General features: G+C 31.4%; 1 protein-coding gene across 1 annotated transcript; it reads left to right on the top strand.

Annotated features, from left to right (window-relative positions):
* The first annotated feature begins 757 nt into the window (after nucleotides 1-757).
* Nucleotides 758-3,433, top strand: LOC109792061 (exopolygalacturonase). Its single transcript, XM_020351449.3, has 4 exons — nucleotides 758-1,392; nucleotides 1,546-1,848; nucleotides 2,005-2,526; nucleotides 2,890-3,433. Exons 1-4 carry the CDS (start codon nucleotides 1,273-1,275, stop codon nucleotides 3,130-3,132), a joined length of 1,188 nt encoding a protein of 395 aa, XP_020207038.2. The 5' UTR covers nucleotides 758-1,272; the 3' UTR covers nucleotides 3,133-3,433.
* The last annotated feature ends 10,720 nt before the right edge of the window (nucleotides 3,434-14,153 follow it).

Raw genomic sequence — 14,153 nt, 5'->3', positions numbered from 1 at the left:
AATTTACTACGTCCTCCTAATTTTTCAACATTAAAAAATATTGCTTTAAGCTTAATATATCATTAAAAATTAAACAGAAAATGTTGACATATTTATGAGTTACACTATATGATAATAACTTAGTCAAGTTAGTTTTCATGTAAGGAATAAATTATATTGTACTATACAAATGTAATCTTTCTTCTTAATTTCAATTAAATTTTTATTATTAATAAAATAATTTTATCTTTATTTTTAAAACCACTATTTTCCTTTGTGCCTAACTAATGAACATTCGTTAACATTTTTTTTTAATTTTGAATATTATGTTAATGGTTGACCAACACTGTTTAATTTTTAAAAAGAAATCAAATTTATAAAAAAAAATCTAAAAAATAATTTTATCGTCAATTTATATAAAAAGGTATGGTAAAAAAATCAATTAATGAATACAAAATTCTTCTACTAACAATTAATTTTTATCTTCAAAATATGATTTTCTTTGTTATTGAAAAAAATATTAAATATCAAACAAAAACCAATAAAAAAATTACATGTAATAAAAGAAATTATAGAACATATTTACAAACATAGATTAATATTTTACAAAAGAAATAAATTCTTAAATTCAAAATAAACACATCTTGATTTTATAAAGAGAGATGGTTAAAACAATTAATAAATGAATCAAAATATCTTTTATTAACAATTAAATTTTATCTTCAAAACATGATTTTCTTAAAAAAATCTTATACAAAGAATTATTACTAAAAGCAATTATTTCTTATATTCAATTTGGAAAGAGAGATAGTAAAATATTTAATAAATGAACTAAAATATCTAAAAGTAATTAACATTTTTTTGGTACATGAAAGCAATTAACTTTTATCTTTAAAATAAGATTTTCTTTCTAAGTTTTATCTTTAAAATATGATTTTCTTGGTATTATAGACTAAAATATTAAATATCAAATCAAAACAAGACAAAATGGCAATATACAATTAAAACAAATAATTTAAAACTTACATTTTCAAATATAAGTTAAACTAGATTATTATTTTACAAATAATTATCATTTTAAGATATTTAGTACACTTTAAAATATTTAAGATTTTAATCTATCATTTAATAAATATTTAAAACGTATTTAAAAAGTGTTTAAACAATAGTCACTTTTTATTTCTTAGTCTGGTATATATATGTGTTTCAACATGAATCATAATATTCTCAATAGAAAAGGAAGATAACTTTCATAAAGAAAAAGAGAAGAAAGATTAAGCACAAGAATATAAGATGTGTGCAAAATATTTGCTTACTTTTTTCTTGTCAGTTTGGATTGCAGAAGCACAAGATAAGATTTTCAAAGTAACAGACTATGGTGCAGTTGCAGATGGCAAGAAAGATAATAGTGTGGTGATCCCCCTTTCCCTCCCCTTCTCTTTTTTTTTTTTTTTTTTTTAATTATCTTTTTTCTTACATGGAAATAATATTGTGAGAAATTATTGTCATAATAACATTATTCTTTAATTTTATTGAGCTAACTAATGTGCTGATGTTTCATGAAAGGAATTTTTGAAAGCATGGAGTGATGCATGCAAGTGGAATGGACCTGCAACAGTTTTGATCCCAAAAGGAACCTTCTTGCTTAGATCAGTTATATTTAACGGTCCATGCAAGAGTTCGACAACATTCCAAATTCAAGGTGATCTGTTAGCTCCAATTGATCCATCTTTGCTCACTGATCAAAAATGGATAAATTTTAGATATATCAACCAACTCACTGTGAATGGAGGTGGCACATTGAATGGTCAAGGAACTGCCACTCGTCAAAAATGCAACAATGATCCAAAATGTCAAATTCTATTTACGGTATATTCTTTGTGTTTCCTTTTTTTTATTCATGAACCCATCCCTTAGACAAAGATTGATAAAAAAAAATAAAAAAAATATATATATCCTTATGCATCACATCTATGCATTTTGTAACTTACAGTAACATCTTGTTTGGTGGGAATATTTGATCAGACTATGGATTTTGACTTCATCACCAACGGTATTGTTCAAAACGTGCATTCAGTTGATAGTAAAGGTGGCCATTTCATAGTGTTCGGAAGTGGGAACTTCACCTTCACAGATGTAACCATATCAGCCCCTGCTAACAATCGTAACACAGATGGAATCAAAATATCTCACACAAAAGGGGTAAATATCACAAATGTGCACATTGGCACTGGTGATGATTGTGTTGCTATGATTGCTGGCACCAAGAACGTTCATATTGAAAAAGTCTTTTGTGGTCCTGGTCATGGAATTAGTGTAGGAAGCCTTGGTTTGAATGATGGAGCAGAAGTTGTGGAAGATATAACTGTCAAGAATTGCACCTTTGATGGAACTTTTACTGGTGTTCAAATCAAAACATGGGCTGCTCCATTGAAAAAAACTCAATTCGCCTCAAATTTCTTCTATCAAGACATTATCATGAATAATGTGCGACGTCCCATTGTCATTGACCAATTTTATTGTCCAGAAAGAAATTGCAACCCTAAGGTTAGTGCTCCTAATTAGTTCACATTTTTAATATTAATAACCTTTCGACATAATTAACTTCTTTTTATTTCTACCAATTTTATTAATTGTGAATTATTTATTATTAAATTAAAACAATAATTAACTTCTTTTTACTTCAAATGAATTCACATTTTTCTCGTATTGGCATAATTTATTTATTTTCTTCTATTCAGTTGGTTCTCCCATTTCGCAAAAGATATTTTACGTGTCAAAATCATAAGCGATATATTGATAGTTGTATTAGTTGCTATTGGATTATTTAACACAACCACATATAGTAGCACAATTAAAAATTAATATTTGATGTTTAGAAACTCACCTATAATTATTAATTTGTCGCAGGAAAATTCTCACGTGCAAATTAGCAATGTGACATACATAAACATTCAAGGGAATAGTGCTTCTGATTTTGCAGTCAATTTTAACTGTAGTAGAGATCTCCGATGTCAAAAAATAACGGTGGAGGACATCAATTTTACAAGTTTTGGTGGTGGAAAGCAAAAACAACTAACAAACTTTTGTTCTCATGTCAATGGTGTTTCTCATGGAAAACAAATTCCCCCATCATGCCTCCCTCAAAAGTGAAACACCTTTTTCAGCATAACATAATGAAAAAATAAGTTACAAATTGTTTGTATCACGTAAGTGGAAATCTCCTTTTATTTTTATTCTAAAGAAGGTTAATGTTACATGAATAAATTTATATATGTTTGCATTAAGTTTTCTATATGATATTTATAACATATATCATCAATAATTTATTTACGACTTATACAAAGTAAATGATTTTAAAGAGGGTCTTGACTTACATGGAAGAAGAAAAAAAAATGTCAGTTAAAATTTTAATTTTTATAGTTAAAAACTGTCATAAATTATAATTCTACCATTTAAAATACCACAAGATTTGTGGTGCTAAAAATATTTGTCACTAAAATATATATATATATATATATATATATATATATATATATATATATATATATATTTGGTTGTTAAATGTGTACTTTTCAAATTTTTATTCAACAGATTTTGGTAGTTAAAAACTGCTGCAAAATGAATTTAATGTTTTTTACAAACCACTACCACACTGAACCATACTTTAGTGTTTTTTATCATTATTTCGATTACACAAAAAATTAATAACAATACATTTTAAATAAACTACTCTAAACAGATTCAAGATTGTAAATAAATAATTAAATAATAAAATTAATTTTTTTATACATGTAATGAAATTAAAATGAACACATTTATGTCCACAATTTACACATTATATTAAGTATAAGATTCTAATTGTTGAGTCAGGCGAGACTACAGTAAAAAAAAACTAATGTCAAGTGTAGTAGAAAATCATCTAGTTAACAAATTAGGAAGGTTAAATTATATTTTAGTCCCTTAATTTATTTTTAAAGATTCAATTTAGTCTCATTATTTTTAAATGGTTCAATTTTGTCTTTTGAATTTTTAAAAATGTTCAATGGTATTCTTCCATTCAAATTGATATTAATTAATGATATTAATAAAATATGATGAAAGAGTAATGTTAAACATGGTTTAAAAATTAGATGACAAAATTAAATCATTTGAAGTGTTCAATTTGATTCCACAATTTTTAAAATATTCAATTTAGTTCTCTAATTTAAAAAAAAAATGTTCAATACCGTCATTTTATCTAATTTGATTAATGTTGTTAGTGTCAATTTAGAAGAAAGAACAACATTAAACATTTTTAAAAAATTAAAAGACTGAATTGAATCTTCTAAGAATAATGAAAAAATTAAAATTTAGAAGAACTAAAAATATAATATAGTAAAAATAAAACATTAATTTTGTTGGCAAACACAAAAAAACTTACTCGGCAAATCATGCTTCAGAATGAGCAATGAAGTTCTAATACAATCTTGTAATAAGGCATCCCAAAACCCAAAGAAGTCCTTGAGCCTACCAGCATTTATTCATATCGTTGGACCTGCCAACAAAGAAGTACTCGAGCCTACAATGAATGAACACACATCAATACAATACCCTGATAAACAATTAGATCAAGTCAGTGCAAATAAATTAAAACTATATATAACCCACTAATGCAAATGCCAACAATACATCATAGGAAGAACATATTGTCACGTGTTAATGCATTTTCTACACATACTGATGCACTACAAGAATGTTGGTTATTAGTATCGGCTTTTAACTGATTCTAACTTAAAAAAGCCGATTCTATCGTATAATTAGCGTTGGCTATGCGTCAACATAATGATCTTCACTAAATTTGTTGACACTAAATATATTATGTCGGCCTGACATGATGGATACCTCGTAGAGACGGCTAAACCGACTCTTAGTTGTTGTTAAAATATGTCAGGCTGCTTTTTTTAAATATTAAATAAATTTTGTTTAGTGTCATCCATAGACGTTAAATTACAATATTTTTAAAATTAAAATTAATTATTGTCTACATTGTCGATAGTAAATAATATTTTTTAAAAAATTTATATTTTTAGTGTTAACAAAGCCGATTCTAACATAATTTTTTTTATTATTATTTTATTGTCCGCTAAGTTGACACTTAAAGTTAGTTATGTTAGTTAGTTTAATTCTTAGAATAAGGTTTTTCCATCTTAGAACATTATTTTTAAGATCTTTATAGTATATGAATGCAAGTTTTGAAGAATTATTCTCGCTTCAGTTGAGATATAATTTGATTTTAGTGCATGTACATATGGGATGTTGTAGTTTGAGTGCGTAGCATTCTAAACATTACTATTAGCTACATGAAATTAAAGCACCAAAACTAATCAACTTCTGATTTCTTAATGGGATCATGCTTAGGAAAGCAAGGGGTGACATATTGAAGGAGCCAAGAGGAGTGGGCTAGACATGAAGGTTTGGGCCAGTCAAGGCCCAATGGGCCCGATAGGGCTTGAAAGGCCCAAGTTGAGCTTCTCATGGGCCATATCTTGTTTTAGCTATTTTCTTATATCTTGTATATACCATGTTAGTATAGGTTCTCTATATTTTCGGTCTTGTATTTTGGACCATATAGGATAACATTTTAGGCTATAGGCTTATTGGGCCTAGTTTTGGGCTTCATGGGCCTTTGAGCTTTTGGTACCCAATATTGGACTCATTTGCATTCTTGTAATTTTTCCTTTCCATTGTATTTGCTTGGCCATTGTATTTAGGCCAATAGATTAGGATTATTGAGGGATTACTTAAATAGGTTCATTAGGCTAAACTAGATTTAATTTAGAAGGCATTTAAGTTGAATTTGGGATCACATGGATGGTGCCACTTGTGGATGACCATGTGCTTAGCCAAATCAACCCTAAATGCTTCTTAAATCAAATTAAGATGCATGAGGGCACCTAGATCCACGGACATGCACATGGGAGTGAAGATTTGAATTCAAATTTCAAATTTGAATTCAAATCTTGGCGCCACATGTGGTGTTTGAATCTTGGCACCAAAATGCTTCCCTAGCCGAACCTATATATGCAAGATCCTTCACAACTTGTATTCACTTTTGAATGAATGAGAATTCTGAATTTTACTTCAGCCATATTCTCTCCAAGAGTCACCGAAACCTCACCCATTCTAGTTCTAGGAAAACCTCCATTCCTAGCCTTGAAAGTGAGCTTTCCTTTGGATCTTTAGCTTGGATGCTTCCATCCTTAGCTTAGGGATTCTCCTACCATTCCTTCCATCTTCTTCCATCTTTTAAACTGTAGCAAGCTCAAGGAAAAGGTCTTCAAATTCGGAGAAGGTCACAAGAAGAAAGAATCCATCCATTGTTTCAACCTAAAACTCCATCATTTCTCTTCCAGGATATTATCTTCAGTTGTTTTTCCTTTCATGAGGAGCTTTCATATGGACATTTCATCGATCAGAGGGTTACCTGAACTGGTAAGATACATATCTCTTGTCACTACATTTTTAGATATTTAGATTTTAATAAAAAAAATATTCTAATCAACAATTAGAATCCATAAATTAAGAACCAACTACATATATATATATATATATATATATATATATATATATATATATATATATATATATGATAACAAGTAGGAATGCGCACACCATTTATGTCATAAGCAACATCAAACTGTTGTGCCAAGATATTGAATTTTATAAAGTCAAAGTTCTTGTCTCCTTTGAAATGCAACATTTGGGAAATTAAAAATTGTATAGAGTAAATGCTCTGAAAAAAAATGTAACAAAGATGAAAAGTCACAGATTCACATCATTCCTTACAAGAAGGTTAGTCCAATATTTCCATTTATAATTAGCATACCATGGAAGAAAAATCATCAGCATAATGACTATCTAATTCACCTAGTAATTGCTGAGTGACAGGAATTTTACCTCTTGTAAATAAAGTCACCTGCCAAATTCATATGTTTATAATCAAATCAATAAATACTTCTAGGAGCAATGAAAAATCATTCCTTACGGCAAATGCAAGCCAACCAAAATGACTAATTAATGTGAAATAGACAAGTCATATACCTTCTTTGACAAAGAGCCTAGATAAAAAGACACTCATAAACCTGGTGCCTCCCATGATGAGGATTTTCTTGGTGCTTGATGTAGAGACATGGAAAAACCCTTTTGGCTGCCATAATTTTGTGTTAAAATGTACCCAAAGACATTAGTTTCCAAGAAGAACAAAAAATAAGAAATACCAAATAATAAGTGAATAGCTATTTAATTTATATTGAACTAAATCTGAAGCATTTGTTGGAAGTAAAACACTCAACCTTATTCAAATCAAATGGAAACTAAATCAACCCCAATAATTATTGATGTAGTATAAATCGTTGCCTCTTCAATAGCCTACAATTTAGATCAAACATCCATGATAAGAGCAAGAGTTAACATTGGCCATTTATCAGTTGTATAAAAATTACAATGGTCACTCTCACACACAAACACACAAAGGCATAAGGGTAACATGCAAGAAGGCCAACAGCTCCAAGTCCAAAGATGGCAGCAAAAGAACCAAGTTTTGGTTTGGCAGCATTAACAATAGTCCCAAGACCTACAAGCATAAATAAAAAATATGAGTTTGAAGTTTTTACTACCATTATCATTACATAAATATCTCAGGGCAGGGATGATCCAAACCTGTTTGATGCCAATTAGTTCACAACAATATGTTAAAACCTGATAATTTCATAAATTAAATAGTGAAAATAAGAATACAATAAGAAAACCATTCAACCAAACATATATTGATGGAAGAGCATGGACCAAGGGTCCAACCACTAGAGCAATAACCAGAAGATTACTTGAAGATTTGACTGCTTCAAAGCTTAGTGGGCCCAATGGGCTTGGTGGGCCTAGAGTGCTTTTCACTTGGGCTTTACTTGTTTGACACCACTTTTATTGCATATTAATAGAATAGGAATTTACTTTGTTTTGGTCTTGTATTTTGGACCCTAGATTAGGAATTTCGGGCTTTAGGCTTATTGCGCCTAGAATTGGGCTTCATGGGCCTTTGGGCTTTTGACACCCAATATTGGGCTCATTTTCATTCTTGTAATTTTTCCTTATCATTTTATTTCATTGACCATTGTATTTAGGTCATTAGCATAGGAATTATGGAGGAATACTTGTTTAGGATGATTAGGCAAAACTAGGTTTAATTTAGCTTTCATTTAAGTTGCATTTTGAGTCACATGGTTGGCGCCACTTATGGCTGAACATGTGTGACCCAAATTCAACCCTAAATGTAAGTTAAATCAAATCAAGATGCATTTAGCTCCTTGGTTCACGGCTAGGCACATGGGTGTGGAAGATTTGAATTCAAATCTTGGCGCCACATGTGAGGCTCACACCTTGGCGCCAAGTGCTCCTAATCCATTCCTATAAATGTATGGTTGCCTCCTTATTGTAATCACTTTCTGATGAAATAGAATTTTCTGAATTTCCTTCAGCCAATTCTCTCAAAGAGTCACCGAGAGTGCCTTCAATCCTTAGGAACCCTACCTAGTCTTTCCTACCATTGAAGTGAGCATTCTTTTGAGCCTTAAGCTAGGATACTTCCATCCTTATTCTAGGCTTCCTTGATCCGAGTTCTTCAACCATTCAAGCATCATTCATTCAGTTCAAATCTCAAAGGAGTTGATCCTACGCTTGGTGAAGGAAAGGAGAAGTCATTCCTCCACTTCTCTTGGCTCCACCATCAATTTTGGTATCTAGAGCACGGTTTCTTCATTGGAGATAAGTGTCCTTGTTCTTGACCGATTGATTTTGTGTTCTTGTGTTCTTGATTGTCACAAATTGAGTTTCTACTTGGATCTATAAATTTTTGAAATCAATTTGTCCATAGATCCAATTGTTGATTGCACCTTGAGTTTCAAATCTGCAATCAATAAAACTAGGATTCAACTTGTGCTTGATTTTGGTTTAATTGAGTCACTTCTTATTTCATTGTTTTGATTCGGCTAATTTTGAGTATGCATTTGTTTTGATCTTGTTTTTGAATCTTAGTTTTGTCAAGTCATGTTAGTCCTTTAAATTGTCAAAATATTCAAAATGTGATTGTATGTTCATTTGTTGAAAATTTTTTGTCTTTTGAAATTTGGCCGAGATTCATTTCTATTCATATGTGCCTTGCTTGTTTGCTTTTCTATTTGCATAATTGAGTTCATGTTCATCACTTGATCATTGTTGAACTCTTAGTGTTAGGTTTCCATTGTGTACTTGAGTTTTCAAATTTACCTTCCATATCAAACTTGAATCATTCATTTGTGTCTTGAAATTTTTAAGTGAACTATTCTATTACTAGTGCACTACTTGTATTGGATTCAATTTTTTTTAAAGATTGCTTGCTAGAAAACAGAGAAAATACAGAGCATATTAAATCAAGATAGTTAAAAAAAACAAAAGAATCCAACAAAGTTTCAAATTATAGTGCACTAGTTCTTCAAAATTCACTTGAAATTCATCATTCTAGTAGATCCGGTTTAAATACATTGGATTTGTGAAATTTTTGAAACAAAAAGGCAATTTTCTTCTCTAAAAAAGAAATTTGAATTCAGAAAAGAAAAAGGATTAAATATATATATATATATATATATATATATATATATATATATATATATATATATATATATATATATATATATATATATATAAAAATAGCAAGAAAATCCGAGAAGAACAAATTAGAAGAAATTACATCTTATTTCACAAGTAATTGGACTACTAGTTTGGTTTCACTTTTCTAATTGTTTCCAAATATTTTTGGTTTTGTTAATCTACTCTAGTGCCTATCTAGGAATGTTCTTAATTGTGTGCTAGCCTTCTTTGGAGTCTTAATTTTCAGTTTTAATTTTTGGCTATCTTTGAGTCTTGTCCTGAACACCTTATTCTTCAACTTTTGGTATAAGCTTTTTAAATTGTGCTTTTGTTGCTTGTCTAGTTTTCTTTGATTAAAATTTTGTGCTGGAAGTGGCCTTAAATCCTTGCTTAAGAACCAAACATTGACTCAACAATAGTAGGAAAGGAATTTGACACAAAAGGACTTGAAATCTTGACCTAATTTAGTGACCAAAAATTCCTAAACCTACCATCACAAGAGTGATCCTACCATCTACCTTGTGAGCAGCCTACATTCATCCTTTGTTTGTGTTATTTGTGCAGGTTCCAGGAGCATCAAGGAGCGAGGGTTAGTGGCGGATTGGAGCACTTAAACAAGTGCTGGAAAATTTGGTCAACAAATCCGTCACTAATTTGGTCACCAAAGCTGCCACAAATTTTGTTTTAGTATAGTTTAAATTTTTGCAATTTTCCTTGTAATTTCAATCAATTTGTAAAGCTTGGAGGGAGTATTAAGAAGCTGGTCAGGTATATCTAACCCTTGGTAATCACTCACGTGTAGTACTAGTGGAAGTCGCTTGGAAATTTCATGTTTCAAGCTTCCACTTAGGGCAAAACGACTAGTTGCTTGATATTGCTTCTTTTGAATTGTTTGTCTTTAATTGTGAACTTTACTGCCTTAATTCGTCTAGATTGTGTAGAATTTAATTTTTGTTCACATTTAGTTGTCATTCAAAAACAATTGTGAAAAGCATTCAATATTAAAATTTTGTGAATTTTTGTGGAATTGAGAATACCACAAGGAAGTTTAGTGATTTTCACTTGAAAAGGTTTGGTTATTAAGTGGCTCTTAGTAGCTCACCTCCCTTGATAGTGCAATTTGTACACTTAGACTTCCAAGTGTTACTCTTATTCCTAGAAAAGACCAAAAATATTTTGATTTTGCATAGCATATAAAATTCTTATTGCTTAATCATGAGTAACCCTTTCTCAAATTGTTAAGGAGGTTGAAGCACTAAAACTATGGAGACAACAAGAAGTACTTCAAAAAGAAAATGAAAAGATTGAAAGAGAAGTGTAACTTGTTGCTCTTGAGGAGGAGATAAACAAAATTAAGCAACAAGAAGCAAAACTTTTGGAAAAACTTAAAAAGAAAAAAGTCATAAGAGTTCCACTGGCTCTACAAGCCAAGAGGAGGTAGGTAGTTTTCATGTGGATGAATACTACCAACCTATGCCTAGAAGAGTCATTAAGGAACCAAAGGTTAGGGAATCACGAGTTGATCTCCCTTTCTTTCATGGAAAAGAGGATGTAGATGCCTACTTGGACTGGGAAATGAAAGTGGAGCAAATCTTCACTTGTCATCTAGTAGGTGAGGAAAGAAAAGTTCCCTTAGCCACCTTAGCTTTCCAAGGACAGGCTATGTATTGGTGGACAACCTTGGTAAGAGAAAGGCGACTTCATAATGACCCTCCTATAGCCTATTGGAATGATTTGAGGAGTGCTATGAGAAGAAGGCACATACCTTCTTATTATAGTAGGGAGCTTATGGATAAGCTCCAAAGACTCCAACAAAAGAACTTAAGTGTGGAGGAGTATAGGCAAAAGATGAAGTTGTATCTAATGAGGGTTGGAATAAGGGAAGAGGAAAGGTTGACCATTGCTAGGTTTTTAAGTGGTCTTAATTTTGATATAAGAGATAGAGTTGAGTTATTCCCTTATAGGGACCTTGATGATTTGGTCCAACTTTGTATAAGGGTAGAACAACAACATTTGAGGAAAAATTCTTTTAAGAAAGACAAAACTCAATCTAGCTCTTATGTCAAGAAGGACTACAAGAGGGAGGGTCAATTTTCTAAATATGATTCTTCTAAAAACTTTAGCAAAGGTCAAGAGAAAGAAAAAGAAAAAGACAAAATGCTATTACTTCCAGTAGTAAATCTAGTGACATCAAGTGCTTTAAATGTCGTGGGAGAGGCCACATAGCTTCTCAATGTCCAAATAAGAAAGTAATGATTTTAAGAGGACAAGAAATTTATAGTAGTCATGATGAATCTAGTTCTACCACTTCAAGTGATAGTGAGACTAGTGAGGAAGACCATCAAATTGAAAGACCTTGCCCTTGTGATGGTCAATTATTGATGATAAGAAGGCTTCTAGGAAGTCAACCAAATGAATCTCACATTTCACAAAGAGATAACATTTTTCATACAAGGTGTAAAGTTTCTGATAAAGCTTGTTCTCTCATTGTGGATAGTGGGTCATGTTGCAACTGTTGTAGCACAAGGTTGGTGGAGAAGCTACACCTCACTCCAATTCCCCATCCAAAACCATATCAACTTCATTGGCTAAATGAAGATGGGGATATCATTGTAGACAAACAAGTGAAAGTCAAGTTTTCCATTGGAAACTATGAAGATCATGTGGTATGTGACATAGTTCCCATGGAAGCTTGTCATATTTTGTTAGGAAGGCCATGACAATTTGACAAGAAAACCATGCATAATGGCCTTACCAATGAAATCACTTTCACCCACAAAGAAAAGAAGTTTGTACTTCATCCTTTGTTGCCATCACAAGTGATAGAGGATCAAGTACAAATGAAATTAAAAAGAGAAGAAGAAAAACAAAGTTGAAAAAAAAGAAAAGAAGCATAAATCTTCAAGGAAGAAGAAGGAAGAGAAACCTCTTCCATTAGAAGGGATTCAACAAGAAGAAAATTTAAAACAAACTTTACTTGTTGAAAAGCCTTTTTATGTTCTTCTTTTTAGAGGTATGCTTAGTTGTCATAATTTAAATCTTGAATCTAGTTCTTTACCACTTGGTGTTTCACAATTATTAAAGGAATTTGATGATGTATTCCCTAGTGAAGGTCTAATGGACCTTCCACCTTTTAGGGGTATAGAACATCAAATTGATTTTGTGCCTAGGGCTAGTCTACCTAATAGACTTGCTTATAGGACAAATCCACAAGAAACCAAGGAGATAGAGAATCAAGTTCAAGAATTGTTGGACAAAGGGTGGGTGAAAAAGAGTTTGAGCCCTGTGTTGTGTCTGTATTGTTAGTGCCCAAGAAAGATGGAAAATGGAGAATGTGTTGTGATTGTAGGGCTATTAACAATATCACAATCAAGTACAGACACCCAATCCCTAGACTTGATGACATGCTTTATGAATTGCATGGCACTACTATTTTTTCTAAAATTGATCTTATGAGTGGTTATCACCAAATAAGAATCAAGTAGGGTGATGAGTGGAAAACTGCTTTTAAGACCAAATTTGGATTGTATGAGTGGCTTGTTATGCCCTTTGGTTTAACTAATGCAAAAATTACATTCATGAGGCATATGAATCATGTCTTGAGAGAGTGTATAGGGAAGTTTGTTGTTATTTATTTTGATGATATTTTAATCTATAGTAGATCTCAAGATGATCACTTAGGACATATTAGAGAGGGTCCTGATGATCCTTAGGAAAAACCACTTGTTTGCTAATGTTGAGAAATGTACTTTTTGTGTGGACTATGTGGTTTTCCTAGGGTTCATTGTGAGTAAAGAAGGGGTTCGTGTGGACCCCGAGAAAATCAAGGCTATTCAAGAGTGGCCACAACCAAAGAATGTTAGTGAAGTTAGGAGCTTCCATGGACTTGCAAGCTTTTATAGAAGATTTGTTCCTAACTTCTTTAGCATTGTGTCACCCTTTAATGAACTTGTAAAAAAAGATGTACCATTTGAATGGACTCAAAAGCATGATCATGTATTTCAACTTCTAAAAGACCAACTTACAAATGCACCCATACTAGCTCTACCTAATTTTGAAAAGACTTTTGAGCTAGAATGTGATGCATCTGGAATTGGCATAGTTGTGTTATTGCAAGGAGGACACCCCATTGCATATTTTAGTGAAAAACTAAAAGGTTCCTCCCTCAATTACCCAACCTATGACAAGGAGTTGTATGCATTGGTTAGAGCTTTGCAAACTTGGGAACACTATCTAGTGTCCAAAGAGTTTGTAGTCCATAGTGACCATGAGTCACTCAAATATTTAAGAGGTCAAGGTAAGTTAAATAAGAGGCATGCCAAATGGCTAGAATTCCTTAAACAATTTCCATATATTATTAAATTCAAGAAAGAAAAAGCTAATATTGTAGCTGATGCTTTATCTATAAGGCATACTTTGCTTATGTCTCTAGGTACTCAGATTCTTGGGTTTGATAATATTAGGGAATTGTATGAGAAAGATCTTGACTTTGGTGATATTTATAATCAATGCCA

This window comes from Cajanus cajan, chromosome 10 (genome assembly GCF_000230855.2).
Source record: "Cajanus cajan strain Asha chromosome 10, NIPB_CcT2T_4, whole genome shotgun sequence".
Taxonomy (NCBI): domain Eukaryota; kingdom Viridiplantae; phylum Streptophyta; class Magnoliopsida; order Fabales; family Fabaceae; genus Cajanus; species Cajanus cajan.
Note: the sequence above shows the minus strand (reverse complement) of the source record. Positions and strands in the feature narration are given on the sequence as shown.